General features: G+C 41.0%; 1 protein-coding gene and 2 long non-coding RNA genes across 7 annotated transcripts in view; 2 read left to right on the top strand and 1 right to left on the bottom strand.

The window, feature by feature from the left end:
* atp10d (ATPase phospholipid transporting 10D) overlaps nucleotides 1-18,162 on the bottom strand; it is a 71,757-nt gene that overhangs the window by 8,697 nt on the left and 44,898 nt on the right. For all 5 annotated transcript variants that reach the window (XM_077539880.1, XM_077539876.1, XM_077539879.1 and 2 more), the window contains 7 exons: nucleotides 16,370-16,554; nucleotides 15,957-16,254; nucleotides 13,758-13,834; nucleotides 8,428-8,553; nucleotides 7,933-8,133; nucleotides 5,315-5,395; nucleotides 4,391-4,495 (listed from right to left, as the gene is read on the bottom strand). In XM_077539880.1, the coding sequence (XP_077396006.1) occupies nucleotides 4,391-4,495; nucleotides 5,315-5,395; nucleotides 7,933-8,133; nucleotides 8,428-8,553; nucleotides 13,758-13,834; nucleotides 15,957-16,254; nucleotides 16,370-16,554 (1,073 nt within the window). The remainder of the gene's footprint in view (nucleotides 1-4,390; nucleotides 4,496-5,314; nucleotides 5,396-7,932; nucleotides 8,134-8,427; nucleotides 8,554-13,757; nucleotides 13,835-15,956; nucleotides 16,255-16,369; nucleotides 16,555-18,162) is intronic.
* On the top strand, nucleotides 5,039-8,178 carry LOC144032177 (uncharacterized). Its single transcript, XR_013287709.1, has 2 exons — nucleotides 5,039-6,086; nucleotides 8,005-8,178. It is a non-coding gene; the product is annotated as an uncharacterized LOC144032177 (long non-coding RNA).
* LOC144032176 (uncharacterized) lies at nucleotides 9,051-11,638 on the top strand. The gene is made up of 3 exons (XR_013287708.1): nucleotides 9,051-9,530; nucleotides 9,874-10,026; nucleotides 11,064-11,638. It is a non-coding gene; the product is annotated as an uncharacterized LOC144032176 (long non-coding RNA).

Raw genomic sequence — 18,162 nt, 5'->3', positions numbered from 1 at the left:
GCAATTTGTTACCCACCCTGCCCACCCTTGCAATGCAGATGGTGCGCACCACTGCCCTGCCATTCACTGCCCCCGCTTTCGCGCCTGCAGTACTTCTTTTGGGCCACACGTTGTCAGCCTTTGTGCTCAACAACACTTATCTGATTTCAATGAACTTGCAGTCCATTGATCTTCTCTTGCTTTTGCTCATTTTGTGGCTCACCGCCACCGCGTGCCTTCCTCGTTCGCCTGTCGACGGCTCACCTGTTCATGCCAAGACATTCGCTTTTGGTGGTCACCTTTTGCTTCCTGTCATGGGCTTTCTTCTTGCTCCTCCGTGGACCGCACATCTCTGCCGTTCGTGGCTCCACGTAGAAGGGGGGGTCATGACATCATACGCCCATGACATGACACATAGCTGTCAAAGGGAGGTCATCACAACAGGACTGGACCAGCCAATCAGGTCCAACCTCCATGACCTCACTTCCTTGGTTCCAATTGAGGGACGAACCTCGCCCATCTTTGTTGACCATCATCAGCAGGTACAAGATACACTTGTGATTCTTCCTGTGGTTCATCCTCAAGATGACTTGGAGCTTTTGGCTCCCACCCATCAGGCACCTATGGGTGCATTTGCCTTTCCAACTGATGCAGGACCCAAACGGTCCCTTTCCAAACAGTGGTTTCAGACACCCTGGCGCCTAATGGCTAACACATTTTTGCTGCTGTTGTGTATGAATGCGCTAACGACATATTTAAAGTGGCTAGGGCCAAACCTAACCGCCATAACGCCATTGAATAGCCAATTAAATTTGTGCTTCACCCATTCGCACACCCGCACTCATACTTATGACACCATGTGCATAAACAAACTTCCTAGAAAGTGTACAGTGACTCAAATGATCTTCAGCAGACTCCCCAAACGACTAAAGCGATTAGTAAGAAATGTGCTTTTAGCTACTGCTTTTCTTAGCTTCTTATTTAAAATAAGAACCTTAATTGTTAACGCTGTTAGTCCAAACACCGTTAACTTTAAAATGGCAAAACACGCGAGTCACGACCGAGATTCCTTTTGCCTAACAACGCGTAGCAAACAAATTACCAATCTACCGTCTCCCGATAAAACAACCAAAAGGACTACGCTAGTCCTCAATCTGCCTAGCATCACGCTAAGCTGAACCAAACTAACCACAAGACTTTGTTTCTTCCCGGTGTCCCAACCAGAGCACGCTCACACGCAAGGTGTGACCGCGCTGAGACTTGACATGCTGCACTAATCTGTGCAACCATCAACAGCTCAGTTGTGAGAACGTCTTCTCGGCCTGCATGCTCCCTTAATACAGCTTTCTTTTGCCCTAGAAAGATCCAAAGTCATAGTAAGAACCGAAAGTGCCCCCTTTCAGTCACATTGACATGACATTCCTACACAGGCCTCTAGACAACTATTGGACTTCTATTTTTCACTCTCTGTTCTTCTCCTGTTGCGTCTGTTACTTTCCCCTTCCACTCTATACACGACACGTAGTGTAGACCTAGAGGGAAAGATAACATCATAGCCAACTGCTGAGTCTAGCTTTAGCAAAGGGAGGGGAGGGGTGGGTTTGCACCAACTTTGTACTCTGGTAACTGCATTGTTGTGCTTCACCTGTCCACCTGCCGATGCCACGTCTAGAAGTGCCGACCGAAACGTTCTGTCGAAGAACGTTTCCATCGCCAAAGGGAGGATCTGTAACGGTTATCGGCCGGTTGTAACTTTTTGCAACCTCAGTTCCAAAGGAATTGAGCTCCTGTGGCCTGAACATGCCACTGTGGGGGGTGGGGAGCACAAGAACATCCCCCACAAACAGCCACACATGCTCTGACTGACACGCGCACGCGCACACACACACAAATCAGGACAGTAAAAGCCTTCTTAGAAACTTGACTTTCTTATTTTGCAACAGAACAATGAATTATGAAATGTTATGTTTGCCATTTGTGAAATGTTGACTCCATGAAATGTCATGAAAATGTTCCATTGCAGTGGCAGATTCTCCACTAAACTTTCATGTGTATGCACGTTTTAACAGTGTAAGCTAGGTAACATTTTATTTGAGGTATTCAATTGTACGTGTTGCATTGGTTGAATTCTGACCTTAGAATCTTAACACACATGGGATCCAGATTCAATCTGATTAGTCAACCAAAAACCTCCCCCAGCTGGTAACTTTCCACTGTGGTCTCAACCGGCCCCCCTGGTGTGGAGGCCGCCGCCTTCCCAATTTAAAAGCACGCTCCCTGCGTGCTGCTCTCTCTCTTCCGCTGCTCTTTGGCTCTCTTCCTCCGCTGCTCTTTGGCTCCCGCTTCTTCGCTGCTCCTTGGCTCCTTCCTGGTCTCCATCGGCGCGGCTGCCAGACAAAGGGCTAGCCCAGCTAGCTTAACCTCCAGCACACGGCAACGCACAGAAGCCATCGCGTGTAGCGACAGGCGCAGCGAAACACGCTGCTTTTAGTCCCTGCAAAGGCTCAACGGATGGTGCTTTTCCCAAGCACCGAGGCCTCAACCAAGAGGGCCGCTTCCCAGCCAGCAGGTTGACCCCGTGACGCTCAGTTGGCCAGCCGGACGACCTCTCTCTCCCTCTCCTGAACTGAACCTTCTCCATTCTATCTTCAAACGGGCTTGGCGAGTCTCCATCCAGGGTCCTGCTTCTCAGACCAACCCCACCTGTAAGTGCAACTTTGCAGGCCTTTGCCCTAGTACAAATTGGTGTAAACTAGGTTGATTGTGGGTCCCATGTTGGTTTGATTTAAGAAATCTATCACCTTGGCTAAGACCGTTTCTTTTTTTCTTCTTTTCTTCTCCTTTGATTATTTTTATTATTTTAGTTCTCGTTTCATTGCCTATCATAGTAGTTAGTTTTGCTTCTTTAAATTCTAAGTAGATTATCCCACCTAGGTTAGAGAATAAACGTGCACAAAACTCAAAACCTGGTTTACTGTGTGTGTGTTTCATCAATTTATAGTGACCTCTAAGCTGAACAAAGAACTCACAAAATTGTAGTAAGGGCACAACCTTCATTTTAATGACTGATTCAACGAGGTTCTCATCTGTTATCCTGATAAAATTATCAAAAAGAGATGTGGTGCTCCGCAGGCAAGCTCAACTTAATTTAAATATTAAGTTTGAGTCTCCTTCAATTAATGAGCCAACTGATTATTAATTTAATAATTAACAATTATTGATTTAATAATTAATTGGACCGATTTCCCTTACAACACTAATATGCAAAGAAGACGTGTTCAGCGAGAGTGGGGAGGGTGAGAGAGAGGGGACGGTGACGTTCAACGAGGAAGGAACTTCAACCGCTGGACATCGGGAGCTCTGGATGACACATGGCGAACACAGCTATACCAAGACTGGGAGGCAGTGCCGTGAGAGTGACGCCACAATTTATCAATGGATGGTGATGATTTCCGAGGAGGGCGCGTCAACAAGAATGACTGACAATGAGACAGAGCCTGGTATGTTTGATGGAGTTGCCCAGTTTGTTTCAGCTAGAGAAGACGAAGACTTTGAGGGATTTGTGATGGATCAAAAGCTTCTCAATTATTTTCTGTCAAAACATCACTTTTTCCCCACAATCGCTGATTGTTGATTGACCCAATAATCCCGATCGTATAAAGCCCAATAATAACAATAATTTGAAAGAAAGAATAAGTTATTTAAATTGTTGCACATTATGATCGGAAATCTTTTTTTTAAACTCACGGTGATCGGCCTCAAAAATCCGTGTCATGTAAAGCCTAATGACTAGGAATGTAATGATATCCAAATATCACCATACGAGATGAAGCTCACGATACGATAATTATCACGATATTGTGGGGAGGTTGGCGATATTTAAAAAAGGTCACAATATTGTAATTGTAAAAAATGAAAAAATATTGCCAAATACTGTGCTTTTGTACATAACAGCAATACATCTAAACGACTTTCAATCTCTAAAACTTAATATTGAGGCACTTACTCGCTAATGCAAGCCAACATTTAGTTCCTTCGCATATTGACTCGCTTCACAAGCATATTACAAACCCCTTCATCTGACAGTTAGTGTATTTTAAAATAGAAGGGCCAAAACATACCTAATGAAAATTAAACTGCACTAAAAAATTTGCCACCAGAGGGTGATAGAACTGCACAAATGGAAATCAACCTGACTTTTTTAACAGATGTGTAGCTTTTAAATATCGTGAACATGACGACGACGATATTGTGGCAGCTTTAATATCACGATATCACGATATTGCTGGTATCGTTACATCCCTACTAATGACCACAGATTGTGGTTTTCTAGGAAGTCAATAATGACTGAAAATCATGCGCATGAACACAATGAAGGGTTTCAAGTTTTAAATGTATGAATGCGTCTAACCAGAGTATGACTCTCGATGACTTGGTGAAGCAGGATGATGAGGAGAGCTGAAGCGTTGATTGGCGAGCCAAAGGACAGCTCTCCAATGTCCGATCCGACATAAGCCTGATGGACACATGATGACATTTTATGAATTATAGCACACAATCAAGGTCTCTGGAAATGTTTGTTCATGTTTGAGTACCGTATTTTCCGCACTATAAGGCGCACCTCATTATAAGGCGCACCTTCAATGTATGACGTATTTTCAAACTTTTTCCATATATAAGACGCACCGCACTATAGGGCGCACCGCATTATAAGGTGCACCTTCAATGAATGACATATTTTACAAATTTTTCCATATATAAGGCGCTACAGTAGAGGCTGGGCCTACGTTATGCATCCATTAGATGGTGCTGCGCTAAAGGGAATGTCAACAAAACATTCAGATAGGTCAGTCAAACTTTATTAATAGATTAACAAACCAGCTTTCTGACAACTCCATTCACTCCCAAAATGAATAAACAGCTGTTTTATTTTTTTCTCTGAGGTAAAGTATTAGTATTAGCTAGCGATCCAAGATGGCGGGATCTTCTGCGCATGCGCGTCACCGATCATGCAGGGTCACCGATAGTGTCTTGACAGCGAGACCTGTTGCGGCTCAATATTGATCCATATATGGCGCACTGGATTATAAGGCGCATGGTCAGCTTTTCCAAAAAATTGAAGGCTTTTAGGTGCGCCTTATAGTGCGGAAAATACGGTAGTCACTTTGCAAAAGTAGATGGTACCGTAGATGAAATGAAGCTTATGAGAATTGTGGATGTGGGTGTCCAAGGCTACTTTATGGATATTTGAACATTTGCAACACAACTATTGAAGTCTGATGACTTAGGGAGACATGAAATAACAGGAAGATTGATTTTAGTGCAGCATACTTACAAAATAAGGCACAAAAAAGCAAACAAGGCTTTGGTAAAAGGCATCCAGGACTGAGAACCAGAAGACAAATGGAGCAGAGGCCTGAGAAGAAACAGAGTTGATGTCAGGAAATGTGATCTGCCATGACCGAGTTTCTCCTTCAAGGCTGCATCTCTGATCTATTGATAGAACAACTAAACTGATCTAGCAGGTATATCAACATTGTTTGCACAAGTTGTTCCATTGTATGTCATCTCTCATTCTGAATATAGTAACAAGATCTAATCAGGAATGTTTCTGATTTTCACACAGGGCCATTATCCCAATCAAATAATTACAAGAAATTATGCATGATAATGACTAGACCTGACGACAGTCAAGTCAAGTCATCTTTATTTATTTAGTTATTGTTGGCTGGTCTCACAGGGCCAATAGGGCCAAAATTAAAGTTTGAATGATGTAATCAACTGAAGCAACAACGGTCAATTCATCTTAATCTGTATTACATCATCCCCATGTTTACCATTTGGCAGTTTTTAAACGTGAAATTAACAAATGTTTAAGATAAACGATACTACTCTTCACCAATGACGTGTGTGCGGCTCATCTAGCAAGTGCTTTTTGCATTCAGTACTTAATAAATTTGCATGGTAGGAAATGGTGCAAAGCTCTTGTTGATCAGGTTGCCAAGCAACAATGCTTGCGCATGTCGCGCTACATGCCATCAAATCATAACAAAAGATGCATTATGATAACTACGCATGAGGAAATACTCCTTGCAGGTGAAAACAAAGTCAGTTGGTGCTTATCCTTTTTCACCAATTATTGTGATACAATGTTGGCGTTCAACCGTCTGCGTGACGTAGTAGGGACATATTACACTGTTGAGCATATATGGGCCAAATGTTAAAGATGCATTTAATCTGCTACGTTTGAGCTAGATTCCGCTTGCTACTTTTATTTACCATTATTTTCATCAGAGAGACTTCCTCCTCGGTGATCACCACTGGTGGCGTTTGACTCCATTTCACTAATCAAATGGCATCAGGCAGCCACATGATCGCACACGCTGAACTGTCAAAATGACTCGTGAATGGAGGATTAAGCGGTGTGCCGCTCATGTTTACATTTCACACTACACAAAACGAAAGCTTCCTCCTGAATTGCTTGTCTATGTCTGCCCAAAAATGTGGAAATTGGAGCCCAAATCTGACTTGGGCAAAATATAGCCCACCTTGTGGTAAGTTGCAATGTTTTTGTTTTGACTGTGCTTAGGCCAGCCCTAATTTATAGTCATAACTGTAAAACGGGCATTTTGGGGTAAATACTGCACTGTGTGCATGCACATAATACTGTAGTTGTTTTGCAAATAAGTAAAATTTAAATTAAGAAAGTAAAAATTAACCACTTAATAAATTTGGTCAACAAAGAAGCATGTAATTTGAATGTGATCGGTTACTTCGTACAACCACGTCAGTTTTTCAGTTTTCTCTCCTTTAAAAAGGATTCTTTTTTTTATTAAAAAATAATCCTTTTTAAATGAGGATTATTTATTTATTATTATTATTTATTAGGATTTAGGATTATTTATGTATTTATTTATTTTTAATGAAATTGAGTTGTACAGGTTATCGGTCCCAAAAACAGTTAAACAAGTTTTGAAATGATTTATCTTAGTTCCTTTTTTTTTTTTTTTTTTTTTTTAAATTAAAAAAAAAATAAAAATCTAGCATTTGAACAGGGGTGTGTAGAATTTTTATATGTACCAATTGTGCTGTTTATGGGGTCAATATTGCCTTGATTTGTGAAAATCAATTATTACATGAATATTTTATTACTGTTTTAGATTAAGTCATTCAGCAATATTTCATTTTGCCTTAATATTTTATTTAATTATTTTCACATTTGACATTCATGCTCTTAATAACAAAAAAGCAACTCACCAGTTACTCAGTACTTTCATTTTTTTCACTGAGTACTTTTTTTTAGTGTTAACTAATTATTTGAAGAACTACTTTTTACTTGAGTAATATTGTAAAGTATCAGTACTTATTAGGGATGTAACGATATCTAAACATCACGATACGATATTATCACGATAAGAATTTCAAGATACGATAATTAGCACGATATTGTGGGGGCGTTGGGGATATTTAAAAAAGATCACAATATTGCTCATACTAAAAAAAAAAGCACAATATTGTGCTTTTGTACCTAACAGCAATGCATATAAACCACCAAAATCTGAAATAACAATATTGAGGCATTTACTTGCTAATGCAAGCACACATTGATCGCTTCACAAGCAAATTAGGTTCACCTTCATCTGACAATTAGCATAGATTTTAAACATAGAAGGCCAAAACATCCCTATTGAAAATTAAATTGCACTAATAAACTAGCCACTAGAGGGTGCTAGAACTGCACAAATGGAAATCAAACTGACTTTTTTTAACAAATGTATTCCTTTTAAATATTGTGAACATGACGACGACGATATTGTGGCAGTTTTAATATCACAATATCACGATATTGCCCTTATCGTGACATCCCTAGTACTTATACTGTATGTGTACCATTTGTGGCTACTCTACCCATGTTTGGTGATAAGCTAAACTGGACCTAGCTTAAATGAATACCTGAGAGGCATGCCACGCTTTGTAAAGCTCAGGCACTTGCATCAGTCGCTCAGCAGGGATGTCTTTGTCCAGGATGCCGTAAATGAGCGGAGGAACGGAGGTGAAGAACAGGTTGAAGAAGATAAGAACCCAAGAGTTGGTCATGACGCTCCCAGAGAAACCACAGAAGAACTGATACCAAAACAACAGGTTTACAAACATCTGCAAGACAAGGCAAAAAAATAAAAATGTTTATCCTCACTTTAAGGATTTTTGTTGGCTGTTTTGATGGATTATGCAAACATCCAGTGTTATTTAAACTCACTGAAAGATGCCCAAAATCTGCAGCTGATAATTCACAGACTAGAGTAAACAACATATTGTACACATTTTGTTTAAAAAAATAAAATAAAATAAAAAATGGCACTTCCCATTTACATTTATCTAACTGGTTAACTTTCGCCAATGAAATTAGTGTTTGTCGGTTTGTAAACAACAACAACAACAAAAACTCACCACATTCTTGTAAATAAAATATAACATCATATTGGCAAGACGAGAGAAACACCAGTGGCCATGGACCAGCAACAGTTTACTGAGGTGCTTAAATCTGGAAATGGCAAAGTCACTGGACATCACAGCCTGCAGTGCAAACACAAAAACACACGGAAGGGAATTATCAGATTATCGGAGCCTTCCATCTTCGTCAGTCAAAGGTGGGCATTCCATCAGTCCGTCAATCATCAACAAAATGGGCGGTCAGTGACAGACTGAGAGGTCTGTTGGTACTTGACCCGGTTGGTGACAATTACTCTGGCGGACGAAACACCACTTCTGTCATTTTTAAAAAGTATCTCATTGTTCATTTGCAAAAAAAGGCATGTAGTGAGTAGGGGTGTGCGAAAAAAAATCGATATATATATATATCGTTGCGGGCCTCATGACAATACACGTATCGATACGCAGGTGTCAGAATCAATATTGCTCGTTAACTTTAAATAGGCAGTTAACGTTTTCCTTTGCAGCTTGCATTGTACCTAAAAAATAAAAACCAGCAGCGTCTTTGAAGTTAATTGCCTTCAATTAATGCAAAAAAAGCTCATAGGCCGTCAGGTCACACACGTTTTCGTTCAGTTTCGCTCCACTACCAGGGGCACTAAATAATCTTTACTTCATAAAATAGATTTATCAGTACTAAGTAAGAATCCGTGGAGTTCACCCTGTGAAAACCCGCCAATTTTGTGTTTTCGGTGGTGAAACCCCGGCACTATTTTGCGATGAGGCGCAGTGATCTCTGGTGTGGGCGTAGTGCCATTAGGTCGGTAGTGGTGTGATTTAGGTCACATGAGCCAATCAGGTAGCTGCTGCTTTCTCCTCACCATAGCAACCGCATAACAAAAATGGCGACCACAACGTCGGAGAGCGAAAGGAGAAAAAAAGTTAGAAAGAAATTAGTGAAAAAACTTCGTTCCCGTTCAGGTTTGCCCATCGCTTCAGCTGGCCCCGTTCTTCCAGCCATCTGCATCATTTGTAAAAATAAATTTCAAAGTATACTCGTCTGGGATCGGAAGGCACACGGAAGAGGGATCATCTCGCCAAAGCAGAAACATTGTCAGCAGGTATGTGCTACACACACGCGTGCCCATTTCTGTTATTAATGTGACCGATATTTAGTATAGGGCTGAAAATAATTTTTTGCTAGGTTAAGTTTTAAGGCTATAGTTTATTAAAAAGGCGAGCTGCTGAATGATTTATCGAGTGAATCCAACAGTTGTTACCAAACTCGAGTTACCTGTGCCCATCAGAGTCATAATATAGTCACAGCTACACACTCCCTTTTCCCCAAACTCTCTCTCATCAACCTCAACAAACACTTTACTTTACTTAAATCTGTGATGTGCATATACTGTAAAGAGGTGATGTGACAATAACACTTATAATGTAATTCTTTTTTGTCTAAAGGCGGGTTGGTTGCTGCAGGCCGCTGAGATGAAGAAAGACTGTTCCATTCTTCTGCATATTCAAGACAAAAGACTGTGTAACAATGGAGGTGCAGTTTTGTTTCAGAGATTACACAAGGTTCTTAAAGTCAACAGCAACCAGGGACGAACAAATGTGAGTTGTTACATAGGACTATTTCATTGTCACTTTGCTAAAATTACACATTTCAAAAGTAAAGCATTGGTCAGCAATATGTCACTTGTATTCTGTTTACATTTCGAGACAGCATTAATTAGAAAGCATGACTCTGCACATATTAAGTGAGTGTGTGTGTGTTTTAGACAACCCAATGCTGAGAGCTACAAATTCTTTTTGTGAACAAGTAATCCGTCAAAGGATTATAGTTGACAAAGATGTGATGAGAATGGACAAGCTAAGGGGTTTGTGAACAGTGTTAATAAACACGGGGATCTTGATGCTTCAGACTACAGGTAACATATAAATCATTGAAACACATTTATGAAATCTATGGGGAGAGATTTGTCTAAAATCTCACTGTTTCAGAGAAAAATAGTTTGCTGACAAGCTCAATTTAAGTTAAAAATAAATAAATAAAATTGATTCTCTAAAAATGAAAACCAGTTGGTTGTTAATTATTACATGCAAATGTGTTTTTTTGTCTTCTGTATTTATAATTGTTCTTTGACCAAGAAAGTATATAGGCCTATAGGTATATTTGTATTTCTATCCAAATATACGATTATTCACTAGAATTTTCAGTAGGATATCCAAATACCAAAATATTCGATAGCTGCAGCACTAATAATACTAATTTTGAGTTGTGGCACGCCCACACGAGTTATTTTACCACACGCCCATGTCAAAACTAGCTTACTGCACACACACTGCACCCCAACTTCAAATTTTTGCTAACGTCATAATAATAATAATAATAATAATAATATATTATAAATTTTGTTGGATCCAAAAGCAACTTACATAATTATAGTTTCATATGATTGTAATTGTCTTATTTTCAAATGTTTAAATATGTTCTTGATTTGAACAAAATATAATTGTTTAGAATAATCTTGATTTCAATTATTACCAAAATAATTGTGATGATTATTTTTTTCCATAATAGAGCAGCCCTAGTCTGATGTGAATATGTGTATCTTGTGCTCATCTTTCCCTTCAATTTTCTATTTCAGGCAGGATATACTGAAACGAAGATTGAGGTGTGATTTCCCCCAGCTGGTTTTTCACACCCCTTTCCAGCAACAACTCTGAAATGGTTTTTGTAGAGACATTATCAACAACTGACAAACTTTTAGACAGGGTACCTCACTCATCAGATACATCAACTACTGAGTCTACTGATGTAAGCCAAGAAAGTGACACTAACACATGGCTGGTACAACATCAGGTTGGAAAATCACAGGGCATACGAGGACACTTTAAAATGCAGGGCTGTAAAATCTATGTAAAATCTGCCATTTTGTTTGTTTCATTATCAAGATGTTAACTCTCCATTTTAACACTTTTCAAGCAAAAATAAAAATGTCTGTATTCCATTTTTCCACAACACAGACCTTTGTTAAATTGGTCTGCCAAAAAAAAAGAGAGCTGTTCCAATGAAGTTCCAAAGGTTTTATTGTGAATGCACATTTGATTTTTATTTTATTATTATTATTTGTTTTTTTTATTAATATTTTTTGGGTAGGGGACGGGGGGTATAAATGACATGCTGTGATGACACAATCTGATACTTTAATAAATATTCTATATGTTATAATAATCTGGGCTCTGAATGCATCTATTTCCATCTAGTCCATTTTGCCTTGTTCCAGGTTTGTGGTGCATGGTAGTATTTTTGGCCGATGTATGCTGCTTCTTGTGTACCTTTCATTACGTAATAGGTTGTGAATTGTTTTCATATATGAAACATAAACATAGCTAAATGCAACATCCGTGTGCTGGTTTCACTTCTAGTTGAAGCGTTTTTTTGGCACAAATTTAATATATTTAATTATCTAAATTCACATGATTGCACCAAACCACCAATACTTGTTTCTGATGTTAGGTACATGTATTTATAACATCTGGGAATGATTTTCTGTTGCCAAATTTAATGTAAGACGTTTTAAAACCAAAAACTGCAGCACAAAATTTTCGTTTTTTGTTATTTACCTATATATGCATTTCTGGCTTGTGACAAAATTGGGGCAGGAAAACATTGGGTGAACTTTTAACCCAAAGTTCAGAAGGGTATTATCTATCAAAAAATGCATTGAACAAGTAGTGCCCAGACAGTGGAGCGAAACTCATTTTCTAGGCACTTTTTGGGGGTTCACCCCACGGCCTATCACCAGTGATTGGACACAATGTCTTGCTAAGAAAAATGAAAGCAAGGAAAAATATCAACATTTATTTACTTATAAACTTAACATGGCACGTGTCTTAATGTACCAATTTTCATATATTTTGTTTAAAAACAAAATAGAATGTTACATGAAAAAAATGCTGTTTTTATTTTCCCAAATATTTCAAATAAGCACATTTTAGAGCTGTAATTTCAATACTTTTGATATTTTTGCTCATATCGGCTCATGCCTATTAATAAATGTTCCCGGTGTGTCTGTGAAAGCTGATCCTTGCTCTGCAGTGCGTACACATTTAGACCAGGCATGCCGCTTGGTGGTAAACCAGAAAGCTGCTAACAAAAATATTTTTGTCATATCCTTTAACATATGACTGTTATTATAAATTGCAAGAAAATTAATGTAATATATCGGGATACGTATCGCCTTGATGATGAAGTATTGGGATACATATGTATCGCGATACGTATTGTATCGTGACCCCTGTACCCTGTATCGTATCGTGAAGTTGGCGGCAATACCCAGCCCTAGTAGTGAGTAGGGTTGCCAACTGTCCCGTATTAGCTGGGACGCCCCGTATTTTGGGCTAAATTGTTATGTCTCGTACGGGTCCTCAAGAGTCCCATAAAATAATTCTCAATTCTTACACAAAATGCAGCAAACGGCATCTTTGCCATTTTTTGACCACGGCTGCTCCCGTAGGTTGACAAGTGACAAGGAAGTTGATTGTAGCCAATAAAATGAGTCACTGGGTGTGATGTTATGTGGAGATCTTGCAAGGTAAGAGAGGCAACTAGAGAGAGAGGCACTTCCTGGTTTACACCCTATACGCCGTTTTTAATACGTTGGCTGCGAACGTATCAGCGGGAGCAATACAAGATGTATTCTCGTACTATTGATGAACAAATACTGCGAGAACTTAGCTTGCTAGCAAGTTTCGCGATCAGCGCTTAACATAGCAAACCGCACTCTACAGGTCCTAGATCAGCTAAAACGGCAATGTCACTAAGCACGGCACATGTCAGCCAATCACAGGCATCAGGCATCGTCCCGTGCATTTGTTGTAGCGGCTTATACTGCGTAAGTGGCTAGAAAATAATAATAATTATCATGTGTAGTGTTGTCCGGTCGGTTAGGAAGACAGAATGGATAAACCTGTATGAAAGAAAAGAAAGAAAAGTCTCCATGGAAAAAGTACATTTGGTGAGGCACGCTCCTCTTTTGCATTTAATTTTTTTTTGCACCTGTTTTTTTAGGTAAAGAGGCAAATTGTGGTTTCTTTGAGGTTTTGTATGAGGTTACATAATGATGGCCTGCAGTAAGGATTAAAGGGAATGTACAAACTGTGCATTTCGAATCTAATCAGAATATACACTGATTTCACACATCATGCTCACACCACCATGGCACCGTGCCGTGCACCTGTCCCTTATTTCGGGATGAGAAAGTTGGCAACCCTCGTAGTGAGGGAAATTTTGACTTTCTCTTTTTAAAATCTGAAACAAATTATCTACTCATAATTACCTGCATGCCTTCTTGACCAGATATCCCAATGCCCACATCTGCCACCTGGATCATGCTCACATCATTGGCTCCATCACCTACAAGGACAAAACTTGCTTAAAGTGATCCATGATGAACTGTGTACAGTATATTGCAGCCTTTGAGTATGGTGGACGAGTGGTTAGCACGTCCGCCTCCCAGTTCTAAGGACTCCGGTTCGAGTCCAGGCTCCGGCCTTCCTGGGTGGAGTTTGCATGTTCTCCCCGTGCTCACGTGGGTCTTCTCCGGTTACTCCGGTCTCCTCCCACATTCCAAAGACATGCATGGCAGGTTGATAGGCCGCTCCGAATTGTCGCGAGGTGTGCTTGTGAGTGTGGATGGTTGTTTGTCTCTGTGTGCCCTGCGATTGGCTGGCAACCAGTCCAGGCTGTCCCCCGCCTACTGCCCAGAGCCAGTTGAGATAGGCGCCAGCACCCCCCGCGACCCTTGTGAGCAATACGCGGTCAAGAAAATGGATGGATGAGTACAAAAGGGGTGTGCCGTCGCGGTATTTCCAGTGTATTTTTTGGGTGATAAAAATCTGAACTATGTATCGTGAAATGTGATGACGTAATCCGTAATATCATACGTCATCGTGCCCAAGTGGGTGTACATGCGGATTTAGTGCCTAAAGTTGGTGATATACCTTTCTTGTATGGAGGTTGTTTGGTTACAAGAGGTCAGACACGATGCAAATTCCATCCATCCATCCATCTATCCATCCATTTTCTTGACCGCTTAGTCCTCACAAGGGTCGTGGTGCTGGAGCCTATCTCAGCTCGCTTTGGGCAGTAGGCGAGGTACACCCTGGACTGGTTGCCAGCCAATCTCAGGGCACACAGAGACGAACAACCATCCACACTCACAAGCACACCTAGGGACAATTCGGAGCGCCCAGTCATCCTGCTATGCATGTCTTTGGAATGTGGGAGGAGACCGGAGTGCAGGCACGGGGAGAACATGCAAATGCCACCCAGCAAGGCCGGAACCTGAGTCCTCAGAACTGAGAGGCGAACGTGCTAACCACTCGTCCACCATGCCGCCATGCAAAATACAATGGTTTGCAAATTATGCAGAAAAACTGTTACCATTGAAGTTAAGAGGAAACACAAACTAAAGCGTTAACACATGGCCAAAAATGTGCAGACTCAAGGCCCGAAGAGGACATGAAACAAGCTTGTGTTGTTTGGCGAACAAAGGTTTTAACCAAGCATTACTCCTTATTAGAAGTACTCCTTGTTACAAAAAAAAAGCAAACAGTGGTTGGATAATACTTAGGCAAACAATATGTGATCTCTTAAGATAAACAATCCACAGTGGTTATTATGCCGTAACCAGCAATTCACCACCTAGTTGACGTGACTTTTCGATGCTAACTGCTAAGCTGCTAAGCTAAGTGCTCACGAGGCGTGCACGTTACAACCGCGCTGCGACCTAAACGCGCACATTTGTGTTACTCACAACGGCTTGTAAATATCGACAAGCAATCACGGTATTCAACGATAGGCCAAGAATTCCACGCTCCTCTGATTGACCAATCAGAGACATTCACGGCAAAATAACACTCACAGGAGAGTTGCCGGTCACGGCAAAATAACCACTGCCAAAACAGCAGGGGAAAACATTTTTCAACAACACATTAGCCTGCGATGTGCAAAGCATGATGCCACAAAACTGGCTGCTACCAAATCATCAGTAAAGTTTTTTTGCCTCTTCAATACGAGCATTAGTCACACAGAAGAAAATAATGGACTTTCTTGACTCATGCAATTTGTAAGAGCACAAACAGTTATGAGAACCACTGACTTCTGAAAGTGTTTTTTCCGTGCATTTATTCATTAGGCTTTGAGCAGTTATGTTACAATTAAACATCGCAGGGAAAACACTACCTGGCCAGTTTTGTTTTTGTTTTTTTTTCCATTTCAAGTGGGTCATATAAACATATATTTGCACTTTGTTTAAATTTCAGTAGGGAAAAATGGTGGCTTAAAATTTGGTGCAATAAAAATGCTGTTATTCCGAAGCACCAATTACAAATACTGTATATTGTTCAGTAATCATTGCATCTATCATCAAAATTATCGTCCCTATCGTGATATAATTTTTGAGCTACATCTCCCACGCCATGAGAACAACAGGGTTAAATTCTTCGACTGAGAGAGAGATAAAGGTTTTGTTTACCCACTGCCAGGGTCATGACTTTGAGCTGGTCCCGGATCAGCCTCACCACTTGGCTCTTTTGCAGCGGAGTGGAGCGACAGCATATGACAGCTTTGCAGGAATGGCTTAGCTCTAGAAAGCAGCTTGAGTGGTCCTTAAGTGTCCAGTCGAGTGTCCGGCCATCTATGACCAAAATGAAGCCGACCTTTCTGCCTGAAGATGATCGTCCAAAATCCTGTGCAGTAGTCTTTTTACTCATTTGCTCTTTACTGCGCTGCACTTCTAATTTGAGGTTGTCAAGTAATGCAGCGCAATCATCCTAAAAGACAAAGAAATACACATTTGATGGCAAAGAATTAGTAGGACCTGAGTTAAAAAGGCTGTGCAAAACCAAAATTTCTAATGTAGGAAAGTTCCATCATGCAGCTCCGGACCTTGCTTTGACAATTGACAGTCAGAATCTGGTCATTGGGTTGGATGAGTTTACAAGCGTAGGCGATGTTGACAGCTGTCTCTTGTTTGTCTCCAGTGAGGACCCACACTTTGATACCTGCCCTCTGAAGAGATTCGATTGTCTCTGGCACATTTTCTTGAAGTCTGTCTACAATTCCTGTGGTACCTGAAGATATAGAAACACGTGCATTGACTTGTTAACTATGATCAAACTGGTGAGAAATGGCACCCTTGGGTAATAGTGTCCCATGTTAAGTCAGCATCCCGGGATGTTAAGAGAAATTATACTCTCTCTATAATCTCACAATAAGTGGTTTCGCATACCAGTTTGTTAGCCAAAACTTGCAAATTGCGCTTCCTCAAAACAAAGGGAATAACAAAACTATGACTCAACCACCAAGTTGGTCCCTAAAAGCTTTGTGGGATGTACGCAGGCACTCTACATCACCAACATGTGGGAAGTGGGCAGTCAAGGCAAGCTCTCAGGTTGATATTACTTGTACAACACCATATAGCTAACAACAAGGGGGGGATTTAACTCAAGACTGGCCAAGTCAAGTCACCGGACCGTAAGAGCCTGCATCTTACCTCCTGAAGAGGAGACTTAAGGGAGAAACCCAGAGAAACAAACAAGAATTGAGACAGGCTGCAGTAAAGGTCTGTAAATCATTTCAAATGAAGAATGCGGAAAAGTCTGATGAAGTCACTGGGTGGCAGGCTTCATGCAGTTCTTGCAAGTAGGGGTGATGTCACCAAATATAATTGTTATTCACTTAAAGGTAATTAAATGATGTCTGTCCTGAAGCTTCCGCCGGGGAGCCGGGATGGTGACTTGAAGCTTCCACCGGGGATCCAGAACGGGGACTTGAAGCTTCCGCTGGGAAGCCGGAACGCGGACTTGAGGCTGCCGGGGAGTCAGAACGGGGACTTGAGGCTGCCGGGGAGTCAGAACGGGGACTTGAGGTTTCCGCTGGGTCCTCGTTGGTGGTAGCATCTGTCATGATGGAGGTGTGTGGAGCAAGTGGATGAGGGGAGATGGACCCAATGGCGGAAAAGCAAGGCCAGGAGACAAACAGAAATGAGAATAACTTTATTGACTGGAACCAAGTAGAAGACTGGATGGGACGTGAGAGGACTGGTTGCCATGACAGGCCTGAACATGGACAGACTGGGCATGATGTGGACAGACTTGGCATGACGTGGATAGACTTGGCAGGGCATGACTTAGCAGAACGTGGACAGACTTGAGTTGACGTGGAGACTTGAGTTGATGTGGAGACTTGACTAGACGTGGAGAAACTTGACTAGACGTGGAGAAACCTCCCTAAACGTGGAGAAACTCGACTAGACGTGGAGAAACTTGACTAGATGTTAACACTACCAGCATAGCACACCTCAACAGGACAGAACAACACAAGACAATGCTACCACGACACGTGAACAAACACTACTGACTAAATACAACACTACCGAGACTCTAACAAGACACACCTGGGAAACACAGAAGGCAGAGGGCACTAATTAGCAACACATACGGGGATGGGAGACACACACAGGTGGATAAGGTTAACTATGATGAGACTAGGGGAGACAACACCAACAGACAACAGACAACATAAACACCCAAAACCCAACCCCCCAAAACCGAAACATGACACTTAGCACATCTAGCTGTAAATACCACAAAATAAAATTTGTATTGTGAAATTTGGTCTGATATTCACCTTTAATCCATAACTAAAATGTCTTCAGTATACCACAACAACAAAAGGAA

Source organism: Festucalex cinctus, chromosome 12 (assembly GCF_051991245.1).
Source record: "Festucalex cinctus isolate MCC-2025b chromosome 12, RoL_Fcin_1.0, whole genome shotgun sequence".
Taxonomy (NCBI): Eukaryota; Metazoa; Chordata; class Actinopteri; order Syngnathiformes; family Syngnathidae; genus Festucalex; species Festucalex cinctus.
Note: the sequence above shows the minus strand (reverse complement) of the source record. Positions and strands in the feature narration are given on the sequence as shown.